General features: G+C 38.3%; 1 protein-coding gene across 1 annotated transcript; it reads right to left on the minus strand.

The window, feature by feature from the left end:
- On the minus strand, positions 1–13,089 carry LOC144643923 (glycine amidinotransferase, mitochondrial-like). The gene is made up of 8 exons (XM_078503320.1): positions 12,930–13,089; positions 8,217–8,296; positions 7,470–7,653; positions 6,830–7,029; positions 6,375–6,596; positions 5,595–5,732; positions 1,011–1,343; positions 1–246 (listed from the first exon to the last, which is right to left on the minus strand). Exons 2-8 carry the CDS (start codon positions 8,277–8,279, stop codon positions 121–123), a joined length of 1,266 nt encoding a protein of 421 aa, XP_078359446.1. The 5' UTR covers positions 8,280–8,296; positions 12,930–13,089; the 3' UTR covers positions 1–120.
- Positions 13,090–14,465: the final 1,376 nt, after the last annotated feature.

Below are 14,465 nucleotides of genomic sequence, written 5' to 3' on the forward strand. Positions count from 1 at the left end.
AAAGGAAAATCCTGAAATATTATTCTGAATAATATTTTGAAATTGTTAACAACGAACATAAGAATAATGTAAACGACAGCAATGTAAAATCGGTAAAATCCAGGAAATAGGAGGCACAAATTAAAAATAAGACTCCAAGGTCCCTCGACGCCTGACGTCACAAGTCCAACAGTGAAAACCTCCACCCAAAGAGTTGGCAAAGCGGAGGGAAACTGGAACACACTTGATTCCAAGTTTCTCAAACATCTGGTGAGAAAAAAAAAAGAACGCTATTTTTTTAACACAAGAAGTCACATTGTTTCCCTTGGGAGAGGAGGGAGGAAAACTTATATGAAAAGACGGGGATGCTCGTGAGAAAATTTGAAAATTTGAATTAAATTTAAATCTGGGTGTGTCTCAAGATTTTTCTGACCCCTAACACAGACCATGACTTTTTATTCCTATATTCATGTGCAAGCCTAAACGAGACCTTGAAAGCTAAAAATATTGGTGCCCTGTTCTGAACACAAGTGAGACGAAAAACCATAATTTATACCACCAATTGAGACAACGAGCGTCCCTGTATCCTTGATATGGGAGTAAAGGTTAGTTAAATCATTACGTCTTTTTGACAACTGCTCAGCGGCTTTTGTTTATCAAGTGTTTGAGTAAACTTGGCAGGACAACTCAAGTATTCGATTTTTCCTCAAAACAGTCGTCAGTAATTCGTAAGAAAAATCAGTCACTTCGTCGGCATGGCAGCAGTAGGACGTATACGGCTTTAATCTGTATTAACAGCAAAACTACCACCGAGTCAAAAGAGAGCACGTAAGCTGGAAAACAGACAACATTTCAACGCGAAGTGCCAGAAAACAGTTTGGATCGCGGGTGAATTTTTTTCGGCTGCCTCGCGAGGCTTGTGCGCTTAAATTGCGCCATCATCGATGTCTCGATTTCTCGAGACATCAATGAAAGCACCTAGAAGAATTTTATTAAGTCTGTGGTTAATTTATAATCCCCATCAAATCTACCTTTTGAGTGGTTGTCTCGTTTTTATCGACCATGACTCTGGTTTGATCCAACATGAGAACATTCATGGATAGCCACTTGGATCCCATCCATAATGGGTGTGTGTCTGGAATGAGAGGAGTGGGAGGCTGTACCACTGTCCAGCCAGCCTTGTGGAACATATCAATCTGATGACAACCCCTGTCTGGATTGTGTAGTGCTAATCCAGGGCCAATGATATTGAACGTAGCGTCGATATGCATGGGATTGGGATCGGCAAAAGATAGTTTGTGAACACGATAACCTCGCTCACCAAGATGGCGGCTCATCCACTCAATACCAAGGTTGTTAGTAACCTGAAATGATAGACGGAAAAAAAAACTATAAAAAAACCTGCCTAAAACAGTCAAAAGAGTGAATTCGTGTCACCCTTTTTTTATATGTAAATGAGTCTTATATTATTTTATTTTTCTTGTAAAAAAAAAAAATATACAAGGGGCAAAAAAACAAAAAAAAAAATAAAAATATTTTTTAAAAAAAAAAAAAAAAAAAAAAGGAGGTTTTTTTTTAAAAAATTAAAAAAAAATTATAAAAAAAAAAAAAAAAAATAGTGTTAAATCAAGTTTTTTTTTTTTTTTTTTCTAAAAAAGAAAAAAAAAAATTTAAAAAAAAAAAAAAAATTTTTTTTTAATAATTTTTTTTTTTAAAAAAATTTTTTTTTTTTTTGAATATAAAATTTAAAATTTTTTTTTTTAATTTTTAAAAAAAATACGTGAAATGCTAAAAGGGTAATATATTTCGTGAGGGTTATGTTACTATCAATTAAAGAAGACGTGAAATCCTGCTTGTTACATGGCGACAAACAGTTTTAGCCAAACAAAATTCCAGCGCTTTTTAAGCACAAAAAAATTAATTACTTCATCAATCACTTGGGCCATTGCTCAGAATGTCAGACATCTGTCATTCTGGTAACCTGCGATCAGGCTTTCTTTTATTTCGCGGCGGAGGGAAGGCGAAAACTACACCGCCGCGGCGAGAAAAATAACGCCTGATGGCACGTTATCATTCTGGTTAAAACAGAATTTTTGAATTGTTAATTTACAAAAATTCTCACTCTAGTGTACTACATGTATTTATGACTCAATAAAGAGTTGTTTACTCGCGGCAGCCATAATTTCAAATATACGCAATATAGAGCGACGAAAAACGCGTATTTTTACTCGTATTTTCCGATGACCACAAGAGAGTGGAACGCACTCCCTGCAGCGATTATTGAGTCTGACTCTCTTGCGTGTTTCCAGTCTGTACTGCGCGATTACCTAGGTAGCGATTAGAAAGTATGTGCGACGTGTTTGCTCATTCATTTTTATTTATTTAGTTGTTTACCCATAGAATTTTAGAATTTTTTTTTTTTTTTTTTTTTACATTTAGAATTTTTCAGTTATTATATATACACATATTGTATTTTACTTATTTTTAGACGTTGGTGTGATATCCAAATTGACTTTTTACCAACGTAATAAAATGTAGATGTAGATGTTTACATGTAGATAACTTTGTAGCTAGTTTTTCTTTCCTCAATGTCAGTTCGGTTCTTGTGCCAGAGTATTAGACTTGACTAGAGAAGGATGTTTTCCAGTTTTTTTTCCTGCATAAAGGAGAATGCTGTTTCATATTTGAAAGATTTTAAGACTCATTCAAAACATGAAGGGTCGATTTTTCAAAAATTTTTGCAAATTCAAGGACATTTCAAGACAAGACTGATATATAAGGTGATTCCATTGAAAAAGAATTTGTAATTAAAAATCTTTTAAAACTTTGCACAGTAGTTAATTAAAACTAGTACATCAAATAAATGAAATAAAAAGGGGGGTCACCATGTTTGTTTTCGCGCTGTTGAGCCATAGTTTAAAAGTACTTTGCTAGCCTAGCCTTGGTTGAGAGGCGCTCATTACAAACAGAATTTTTTGATAGAAGTAGAATATGAATATCTTCCTTTAGTGACACAACAATGTAACAGTTAAACGCCGAAATTTTGCCGAAAAAAGCAAAGGTAATGGAACAAAAGGGCTATTGAAGCATCTATATGCTTCCATTAAAACACGTAAAAACGGATTAATGACGATTCCATGAGAATATTTCAAAATCGAAAAATCAAAATTTCTTAAAACTTAGATATACCATAGAGAGTTCTTTTTTCTTTAAATTATGTAATAAAAAAGGGGGTCACCACACTCGTTTAAAAGAAAACGACCATTGATTTCCCTGTCGAGCTTCTCCTGTTAGAAACCTCGTAATGTTATGTGTGCACGCGCGCTCGTGCACGCACTAGATGACGCAAATATTATGCGCAGAAAGACCCAGAAAGGATGCGCAATGCAATTCACTGGAATCACCTTAAGGGCTTCAAAGCTGTATGAACCGTGCTATAATTCTTAAGAATTTCGTAACAAACAAAAGAATTGCTTTTGTCTGTCTGTCTGTCGGTCTGTCTGTCTGTCTTTCTGTTTGTCTGTCTGATTCCAGTGTCTGTTTATCGGATAGTTTTCTTACTTTTTTGACATGGACTCACAGTATTTATAGGCGGAAGTGATGAAGCAAATATCAAATAAAGCAGATGATGACCATGATGATGATGATGATGATGACGGTGATGATGATGATGATGATGATGATGATGATGATGAAATAAAATGGTAACTGCTTCATAACGGGCTCGCTGTTTTTTTTTTGAATGGCTGGCATCTTCCCAATTAAGGTGGCTGCCAACGGTTTTCAGCACTTTCTAGCTCTCATACTTTGATGACTCAGTACTACCCATCTTTATCAGATGATGCTACAACTATGGTGTCATACCAATGCCCAATTATTGTTAAGTAAATTGTGCTCAATTTCTTGACATTATTGGTTACCATAGCAAAAGTATAATTTCTCAAAAACAGCCTTTATTTCAGCTTTAAATGCTATAACTCAAAAACGAACTCGGTGACCCCTATGTTTTATTATTGAGTAATGATCAACATGTTGAGATACAACTTTTTGACAAGTTAAAAAATTTAAGGAGGGGGTTCAGAGCCACCTTAATTTTTCAAAAATCTGAGAGATCTCTAAACCCTCTTCGTAAAATTTTTTAAAACTTCGCAAAGAGTTGTATCTTAACATGCTAACCACAATTCGATGATAAAAATTGGGGCTCACAGAGCTCATTTTTTAGTTATAAGCACTTAAATATAAAATTAAGGGTGTTTTTTAAAAGTTATACTGTTGCTATGGTAACCTTTTACATCAGAAGAATCACCACAACTTGTTTACCAATGATTGGGTACTTGTTTGATACCATTGTGGTGGAAAGTGCTGGAAACCGTTGCCAGCCACCTTAATATTCCTTGGATCGAGGCAACTTCTTGACAAGATATAACACCAGTTACATACTACTTATTAACCGAGAGTGAGGTCATTACAGGGGAATCTCAGACCGAGGCCTTGATGTATTGACCGAGCGACAGCGAGGTCAATACATCAAGGTCGAGGTCTGAGATTCCCCTGTAATGACCGAACGGACGAGGTTAATAAGTTATTTATTATATGGCCTTTAAGCACTATTTAAAAAGAGTATAATCAAGGGAAAAAATACTGGAGGTAAAACTCGCTCTCTGTGGCTCTCTTCGTCGCTCATACTAAAGAAGTATCGGTATGCTTATATTTTTCTTTCAGTTATTGAAAAGAAAAGTTATATTTTGTCGGCATTTTTTGTTGTTTTTGCCCCCTCGCTAGTAGCTTTTACTCAGAACTCAAAAAAACAATTTCATAATGCCCGGTCATTACAAAAAAATAATGCCCGCTCAGCAGCCAATCAGAGCGCGCGTACTATTGTAGCCATATAATAACTTATAGGAATATAACGAAGCATTTTAACAACGCGAACAAAATTTACACGTAATAAGATTAACGCGAATTTGCGAAAAGTTCTGGTTAAATGCTTATAATTAACGTGTTTAAATACCGTATTTATTCGATTAAGCGCCAAACCTCGAATAAGCGCCCACCTCGAACAAGCGCCCACCCTGAAGGTAGGAAAAGTTAATAAGCGCCCACCCTCCTCCCCCAAGAAACTAAAGTCCACAAGAGGAGTATCAATGAGATTACAATCGACTTAGTATTACTAATAGACTTCTCCAAAGACCGAGTTTTGTTAGTATTTCACGGAAAGCTTCAGTGAATAGTTAAAATTCTGCTTTGGTACATAATCAAGGTTTGTTATTATTTGTTGTTTTGTTGCAAAATAAACCTCCTACGTGCTGAAAATGGTGAAAATTTAATAAGCGCCCAGCCTCGAATAAGCGCCCAGCCTCGAATAAGCGCCCAGCCTCGAATAAGCGCCCACTCCCAAACACCAAAAATTTAATAAGCGCCCAGGGCGCTTAATCGAATAAATACGGTAAATAAAATTAACGCGAATTTTTGAAATTCGCGTTAATCACATGTATCATTAATTTCCTATAGTAAGGTAATAAATTGGTTAAACCGTACCCTTTAAACAACGACAACGGAGGACGAAAGCCGGTCTTTAAACAAAGTCTTTATAAGTGGCAAAATAAAAAAAATACCTGACTCCTTTGAACGAATATATCTCGTCCTGCTCGAATGAAATCAGCGGCATCAAAGCAAGGTTCGAATTCTGTGGTCACAAACTTTCCTTCGGTAGCCAACTTTTGACGGTCTTCAACTGAGCGTATAGGATAGTCCTGGAAATTTATAACAAGAATTTTGAAACCTTTCCCCATTTTACCAAGATAGCGAGCAAGGACAGGGAGCAAGACAAAACAGCTATCCGAGATTAATACAACTGGAGCATTTCATCTTGCAGTTGCTTGTGGGACCGTTACTGGGGACAAAATGGCTTCACCTCATTTGTTGTCTCCAGTGACGGTCCCATATGCGACTGCAAGATGAGACATGAGACTCGTCTTTAGTTTTCTTCTCGTTTCTAAGGTAGCGAATGAGGAACATGGGCAAGTGAAACACTTAGTTGATTAACCGCCTTAGCAAATTTGGAAAACTGGCGATTTGAGCGTTAACCCTTCGCCGAGGTGAAAAAAAACCCGTGGTTGTGTTTGTTCGGTCTTCGCAACCCTCGGTAGGTATTCCCTAGTACGGCTCCGGTTTTCGTTTAGTCAAAAGTAATTAAGTAAAAAAGGGGAACTCATAACATCTCATTAAAAGTATCGTCACTGAAACTATTTGAAGTTTACGAGTTCCGGACAAAACACAACAAACTCATGATCTTGACTAGTCTCCTTCGCAGCCGTTGTTTAGCTCGTCACGCAGTGGAGAGAAGTGTTATGTGACGACCCAAATAACGACTGCAAAGGAGACTAGGTCTTTACCTGATCATACAGGGCGTCACTCATAAGGGGCTTGGGTGCAGTCGTCCATTTGGCACCTCTCTTAAAGTATTCCTTTAGAAGAGGCCTGTAGGCGCGATATTCAAAGAAACGAGACCGCCATGCCATGGGCGCTTCAATAATTTCTTCACCGACCACAAGCAGAATGTCACGTGGCATGGCTGCGTATAACCCGGATGACTGGAAATCTGGAGTTCTGTAAACCTGTAAAATATTAATAGGACGAGTTCAACTAAGTGACGGATATAGAATTATTATAAAATACAAGTGAAAGATATGGAGATAAAATGATTATTACACCATTTAAAGATAGAAGATAATTTGAGAAAGAGCGCCGATTTGTGTTTGCAAACAGAATATAAGAAGTTCTACATTTTTCTAAAGGCTTTCACCGGCCCTTTCCCCCTCTTTCTACCCCTTAGCTAAATTCGAATTACCTCTGAGAAGTCGATGGCTTCAGGACGACGTACTATGACCCCTTCATGTCGCAGAATGTTACAAAATTCTTCAATTTCTTCTTGTACTTTCTTGAGATGTTCTTTAGGAAAGGATCGGCCGCCAAACTGCTCGAAAAATGGCCAGTTTTTCTCATTTGTAGTTCCCTTCACTTCTACAGCAAACTGTGGCACGGTAGCCCCTGAAAAAAAAAAACCCCACAAACATGCTCATATGCCTGGAGAGCGTTCAGTCGTGTTTCTAATTTTTCCATACGTTAGCTCGTAGTTTTTCCCGCGCTGGTGTTTGCCTACTCGACAAAATCACGCCCAAAACTGGAAAAAGGTTAAATTTAACAATTATTCCACGAGCGCGCGTTGGATATGAGTAACGATCTCCTATCCAACCAGCGCGGGTTGAATAATCGTTTTATTAAAAACGCCCAAAGAATTACAATATTTGAGCTCCCCAGCTGTTTTCGGTTACGCGTATCGGCTACCATATTTGTGGTCAATGGCAACCTCGTTCCCAGGGTCTCCCTCTCTCCGGTATATGAGCTAATATACCATTGCCTGTTAACCAATCGAAACTCAGGAATTGCAATATACCATTTCCAGGTTTTGATTATGTTAAACAATTCACCTTCCACACGTCCCACGATGACTTCTTCAAGAGGATCCCATTCGTTATATGAACACACTGGGCTCTTTAATTCCCCAGTGTCGGATTTGTTGCTTTCCAAGGTGTCAAGTGAGGAACTGGATATGTAGCTTCTAGACTGTGTCTCTACTTTGCGTCTCACAAGCTTCGAACTTGCTCGGTAAAACTGCAAGAAATGATACAGTTTCTTGATTTGTGGTTCACAAAAACTTGGTGACGCTACAAGATGTAATTAGAGAGAGTGAGTTCAAACATGTAAAGTCGAAAGCACAAAATAATACCTTAAGCATTTCATTACACAAAAATTGTCGCGACATTTTCGCATTTTTTCAGCGAAATTTCGAAAATTTGAAATCGCGAATAAACTGGCTTATTAAGTAATATTAATATATCCTCATTGAGTCAATAAGGTTAGATAAGGTTACAGCCATTCCTTAGTATTGCATTGCGGATGCTTCTCCGCATAATCAGAAGCGCGCGCATCATTAGTTATTTTATAGCAAAAACAAAGTGGATAGTGAATTGTGCATTACTGTTGAAAAAAGCTGTCCTGCCAAACGCGTTTTGCAATGAAGAAATGTCTATAAAACAGGTCGGTTTTTGATGGATCCCTCCGCTGGAATACTGACAGGTTTGGCATGCACTTAAAACGAAAAAATTTCTCGGCGATGAATAAAGTATTTGAATTCAGCTATTTTTGACAACAGAAATTTATACTTGAGGACCTACCACTCCAAACTTGACCGCTTCAAGTCCACGGCAGCCACCTTTGACTATCCTTATATTCAGCATGTTGTTTCCGGTTGGATCTGAAATCAGATAAAAAGCTCCATCTCGTGCGCTACGCTCGTCATCCAAAAATCTTCTTTTAATTCCACATTTTAATTTGAAAACCTACGGCGCAAGAACTTTCTCCGTGGCAGCCCCCACGCTTTGGAAGGAACTGCCGTGACATAAAACTTTCCTTTTTTTTTTTTTTTTTTTAAAAAAAAAGCGTTTTTATAACTATTTATATATCCATTTTCATATTAGTCTATCCTGGCTAGCCGGGCTGCCCTCCCTCCATGTAAACAGGCCCTCTGCGGATAAAACGTTCAGGAATGTGATCACGTGCCGGTTCACCTTTTTGGTTTGACAAGCAAAGCCACGTGACCAAAATCGGTAACGTTTGCCTACAAAGAGTATCTTTGAATTCGCGGTCTACCAGTAATAAACAAAAACTATGTTCATGAAAGCTATTCAAAGGATTATGCAAATAATATGCAACGAAGATAAATTATGTCTTATGTCTGTTTTAAGAAGCACCAAAGTGAACTTTAAGGGTAAATTGAAATTCAGATATTGACCAGATATTCAATAGTTAAATTTCAAGAGGTGAATATAAGAATGCGACATTCTGATTGGTCAAGAAGCTCTGGTTTATGATATTCACCTCGCTTGAAGGTGAATATAGCATTTCAGAGCTTGGTTACAAAGCCACGCCATCTTTGCCATCCAGGCAAGTAAAAATGGCAGCCTTTGCTGAATGAAATTTTCGTTCATTCGTGAGAAATCACTTAAGTCCGGAGTATTCAAAACAGTTGGAATTTGGAAAATTGGCTACCAAAGCTTTTGAACCGAAAATATTTTCAGGAGATGGTTCTCAAGGCATTAGAATTGGTGCTAAGGACGGTGGTTTTGGAGATCGCACGCGGCCACATGAAAATCAGTGGCAGATCAATTGACAAAAAAATATTCAGTTCTCTTCAGATCAGAGCTACTCGACTCATTTCAAGACGATTTACACAATTGCTCAGAAGTCGCATTAGATAGAAAAATTCTGATTTACAATCGATGAATTAAACTTGTTTACACGTATTCAAGCGAGCACTTGTGTTTGTTGTTTTCGTGTTTTAGTTCTTTATTTTATAGTTCTTGATATTCACCTCTGAAAATTAGACTTCGAATAAGACTAAATTTGGATAAACATTTGACAATAAAAATAAGCGACAGAAATACACAACGTTTCGATGTCATCCTGACATCATTTTCAAGTGACAAGTAAGATAACGGTTCAACAGTGTTTTATATGCGGTTAGAGGTGTGATGTTTCATTAACATATTTGTTTTAAACAAAAAGTTTCGCGCGGATATTAGAAAGAAGAAACCTAGCCTGAACACGCAATCGGATTCTATCCGCGCGAAACTATTGTGTATTTCTGTCGCTTATTTTTATTGTCAAATGAAAATTAGACTAAAACAATTATTCGCCTCAGGCTCAGTGAATCTCGGCGAATATTCCCCTCGACTTCGCCTGAGGCGAATAATTGTTAAATATATATTAAATATGTTCCAGCTATATTTCGAAATGAAAGTTATGATAACAGGATCTCGCATAGGGCACAGAGGAGTCAAGTTTGTCCGCAATTCAAAATCTCTACCGTGTAAAACGACCTTCAAAGCGATCGTGAAAAAAGCGTACGACAGATCGTCTGGTGATATCGTATTCGTACCCTCATGCGACATCCGCAGACAGCAATGTTTGTGGGCGTTACCAGAGAGACCAGCAGTATAAAGAAAGGGAAAATTCTATATAACAACCACCGTAGCCTAACGATTCATACGTTATATAACGCAACACAAAGTATCGCCTAAAATAAACCCTGTAATTTTTTTACCCTGTTAACCTCTATACAACCATGTACACCCCTATAAAGAGATGTACAACCCTGTTTACCCTTATTCAACCATGTAGACCCCTATACAGCCATGTAGACCCCTATTTAACCATGTAAACCCCTATTCAACCATGTAGACCCCTATATAGCCATGTAGACCCCCTATTTAACCATGTAGACCCCTATACAGCCATGTAGACCCCTATTCAACCATGTATACCCCTATACAGCCATGTGTACCCATATTCAACCCTGTAGTGTTGTATAGGGGTGTATAGTGCTGTATAGAGGTGTACAGTACTGTATAAAGGTGTATTGCTGTATAGGGGTGTATAGAGCTGTATATAGGTGTTTATAGTTCACCACTAAATTTTCTCCGATTCTGATTGGTTTAAATTGAACACGTGACGCGATAGTGCCCGTCCGCCGGAGGGCACTATCAGCCCATAGTGCCCGCTGAAGAAAAATGCCCGGATCGATAGTGCCCGCCCGTGACTTTTTTTGTAAACAAGAGTGCCTGCACACAAAAAAACCCAACAAAATTCACTGCATTTAGTGGGTTTCTTGTCTGGTTTTGTTTCGTTTGTTAAATTTCGGCTTTCAATTGAGTTTTTAATCCTGAAAAGTAAAAATAATTCACGATGCTCGTTTTTGTATGTGAGCGCGGAAGAAAATTTAGTGGTGAACAATAAAGACAATAGAGTGTTTCTGTCTCGGAACTATCGGTCTGATAGTTGCCCCTTGGAAATTTGATGTTCTTAAAAACTAGCATATTAGCCCTCGAAGCTTCGCTTCTCGGGCTAATATTTGTTTTAAGAACATCAAATTTCCGCGGGGCAACTATCAGCCGATAGTTCCTCGACAGAAACACTCTATTGTTAAAATAGTGTTGTATATGGGTGTATAGTGCTATATAGGGGTGTATAGTGCTGTATAGGGGTGTATAGTACTGTATAAGGATGCATATAGCTGTATAGGGGTGTATAGTGCTGTATAGTGTTGTATAGGGTTTTACAGGGCTATATAGGGGTATACATGGTTGTATAGGGGTTTACATGGCTGCATAGGAGTATACATGGTTGTATAGGGGTTTACATGGTTGTATAGGGGTTTACATGGCTGAATAGGGGTATACATGGTCGTATAGGGGTTTACATGGTTGTATAGGGGTTTACATGGCTGAATAGGGGTATACATGGTTGATAGGGGTTTACATGGTTGTATAGGGGTTTACATGGCTGAATAGGGGTATACATGGCTGTATAGGGGTTTACATGGTTGTATAGGGGTTTACATGGTTGTATAGGGGTCTACATGGTTGTATAGGGGTTTACAGTGCTTTATATTAGGGGTATACATGGTTGTATAGGGGTTATCATGGCTGTATAGGGGTATACATGGTTGTATAGGGGTGATCATGGCTGTATAGGGGTTTACAGGGCTATATAGGGGTTATCATGGCGGTATAGGGGTTTACAGGGCTATATAGGGGTATACATGGTTGTATAGGGGTTTACATGGCTGTATAGGGGTATACATGGCTGAATAGGGGTGTACATGGTTGTATAGGGGTTATCATGGCTGTATAGGGGTATACATGGTTGTATAGTGGTTTACAGGGCTATATAGTGGTATACATGGTTGTATAGGGGTATACATGGTTGTATAGGGGTTATCATGGTTGTATAGGGGTATACATGGTTGTATAGGGGTTTAAATGGCTGTATAGGGGTTTACAGGGCTATATAGGGGTATACATGGTTGTATAGGGGTATACATGGTTGTATAGGGGTTTAAATGGCTGTATAGGGGTTTACAGGGCTATATAGGGGTATACATGGTTGTATAGGGGTTTACATGACTGTAGAGGGGTTTGCACGGCTGTGTAGGGGGTGCTGTTCGTTTATATTTGGGGTTATAGTTTGTGTTCTGTTTCATGAAGTACTTAGGGCTACAGTAGTTGTTATTTAATGCTTTCCTAAAGAAAGAGGGCGGTCTCTTTTTCTTCTCGGAACTTCGTGCCTCGTCGGAAAGTTTTCCGAAAAAAAAATCGTCGACGATTTTTTCGCCCCAGGCGACCATTGTCAGAATACGATATTACCAGACGATCTGTAAACAAGTATCGCATGATCGCTTTGAAGGTCGTTTTGCACGGTAGAGATTTTGAATTGCAGACAAACTTGACTCCTCTGAGCCCTGTGGATCTCATTTAATATTCAAAATTCTATTACATTGTTCATAATCTATCAAATACCTACGCAAATTGACGCGGTTCGCGGGATAAATTTTAAACGTAACTAAACGCTTTCTAGCCCAGCTACATCCTTCAAACTTGGTGAATAAAAACGTTTGCCTTGTAACTTAACTTTAAAATTCATAAGTTGTCCAGAATTCTATTTTTGTAAAAGATATTTGCCGTCAGATTCCCATACAGACACTGCAATTTCTACCCGCTTTGCCTACTCGTCAAGATGGCGTCGAAAACCGTGATAAGGCCTAATTATCCTCCTCAATCTTGCGGAATGTCGTCTGATTTTAGTCGACTCGGCCCACGGCCTCGTCGGCTAAGTATCAAGCGATTTTCCGCACGATTTGTTAAGTAGTGGTAATGGTAACACGATATATACTTAAAAAGTCTGCTGGTCTGAAGTTGTCGCACACCGAGAAAAGTTTGGTATTTTGGTATTTTGAAATTTTGAAACACAAACGTAGATTAGGGCTATGAGTAGGAATCGCGAGAAATTATCTCCGCATAAATTTGCGTGACGATACTTCAGCAACTTACCTTCAAACACCAAAAAGAGATGCCTTTGGTATGCGTTTTATATATCTCAGCCCACTGAAACGCAACTCCCGAAAAGCAAAAACTTTGCTCGTTTCAAATACACATTCGGTAAGATTTCAGCCCAACCTAATCCTTGGTAATTATGCCATACAATTTTGGGTCACATTCTATGCATGACTGCTGTTAGAAGAGACCTTTTTCGCTTGGCGCATTAATTTAATTTGAAAATGTGTCCGACGGTTGGCGGAGAAACACAAATAAAGACAATAAAGGAAATCGCGCAGCATTTGTCAATAATTTTAAAGCAAAGCAAAATCACAAAAATCATAATTCTAAACCAACAGTTTTCTCCAGGGCACAAAATCGGCTCTCTTTCACTAACGAAAGTAAAGTGTTCATGAGTTAAATGAGTCAATGAGTCATGAGTCATGCAAGCAACCCAGAGTGGAACTAACCGCAAGCAAACTGGAGTGCAACTAACCGCAAGCAAAGCAGAGTAGAACTAACCATCAGGAAAGTGGAGTGCTTCTAAGCTAACTTGGATAAAGGGAAACAGTGGTTCAGTGGATAATAACCTACTTTGTAAAAATCACCTTGACTCATTGACTCATAGAGTCATTTGAATCACGCATAAAAAGGGGAGCTCATGCATGACTGCTGTTGTGAGCATCTCGTTCTTTGTGACTATGCACGGTTCGTGTATGAGGTATTGAATAAAATAACTGATCATATACGATCATTGCGTACAAGAAATACAGAATTCCACTGTCATTGTGCCCGATTTCTTGTATTCGTGCTTCACCGGCAAACGGCGGACACATTTTCAAGGTAAATGGACGCTTCTAGTAATCGGCTATATTAACACCCCCTCAGGCTGGTTTGAATCATCAATCAAATACGTACAACAAATGAAAGAAAACCACGGTTCATGCATGAGAGATTGAATAAAATAACTGATCACTGACACATATGCTCATTGTGTACGAGAAATATACTGAAATCCACTGTCATCACCATTGCCCATGGACTTCAAAGATGGTCTGAATGGGGGTACACCGATAACACTAAACACCTAATTTTTTGGGTCTGTAACATGAAACATTTACATTTTAGTCATTTTAACACTAACAGCAAAAAAATTCCCTGTAACAGTAAATTTTATCCAGAAAGAAACAAAAACGGCTCCAAGAAGGCCAATATTATTTTGTTGAGTATATTAGAAATTTTCGGTCATTTTCCGACGATTCCCGATCATTTCAGAAGATTTACGAAGACTACCGCAGATTCCCGAAGACTGCCGAAGACTTCCGAAGACTACCGAAGATGTCCGGAGACTACAGAAGGAGAGGCTCAAAGTTCATGAGTGATTTTATTACGGATTTTCGAAGAGCAGATAATAATTTACAATGCTAAAAGACTGGGTATTAAACGAAAAACCCTCCAAACACTTTACAGCAGATTTTCTCTGGAAACAGTAAGCATTAAAAAATTGGCCAATTTAACAGCAAACACTAAAAATTATTGGCAAATAACACT

The sequence above is a fragment of the Oculina patagonica genome, chromosome 2 (genome assembly GCF_052425735.1).
Source record: "Oculina patagonica isolate OP01 chromosome 2, crgOcupat, whole genome shotgun sequence".
NCBI classification, from domain to species: Eukaryota; Metazoa; Cnidaria; class Anthozoa; order Scleractinia; family Oculinidae; genus Oculina; species Oculina patagonica.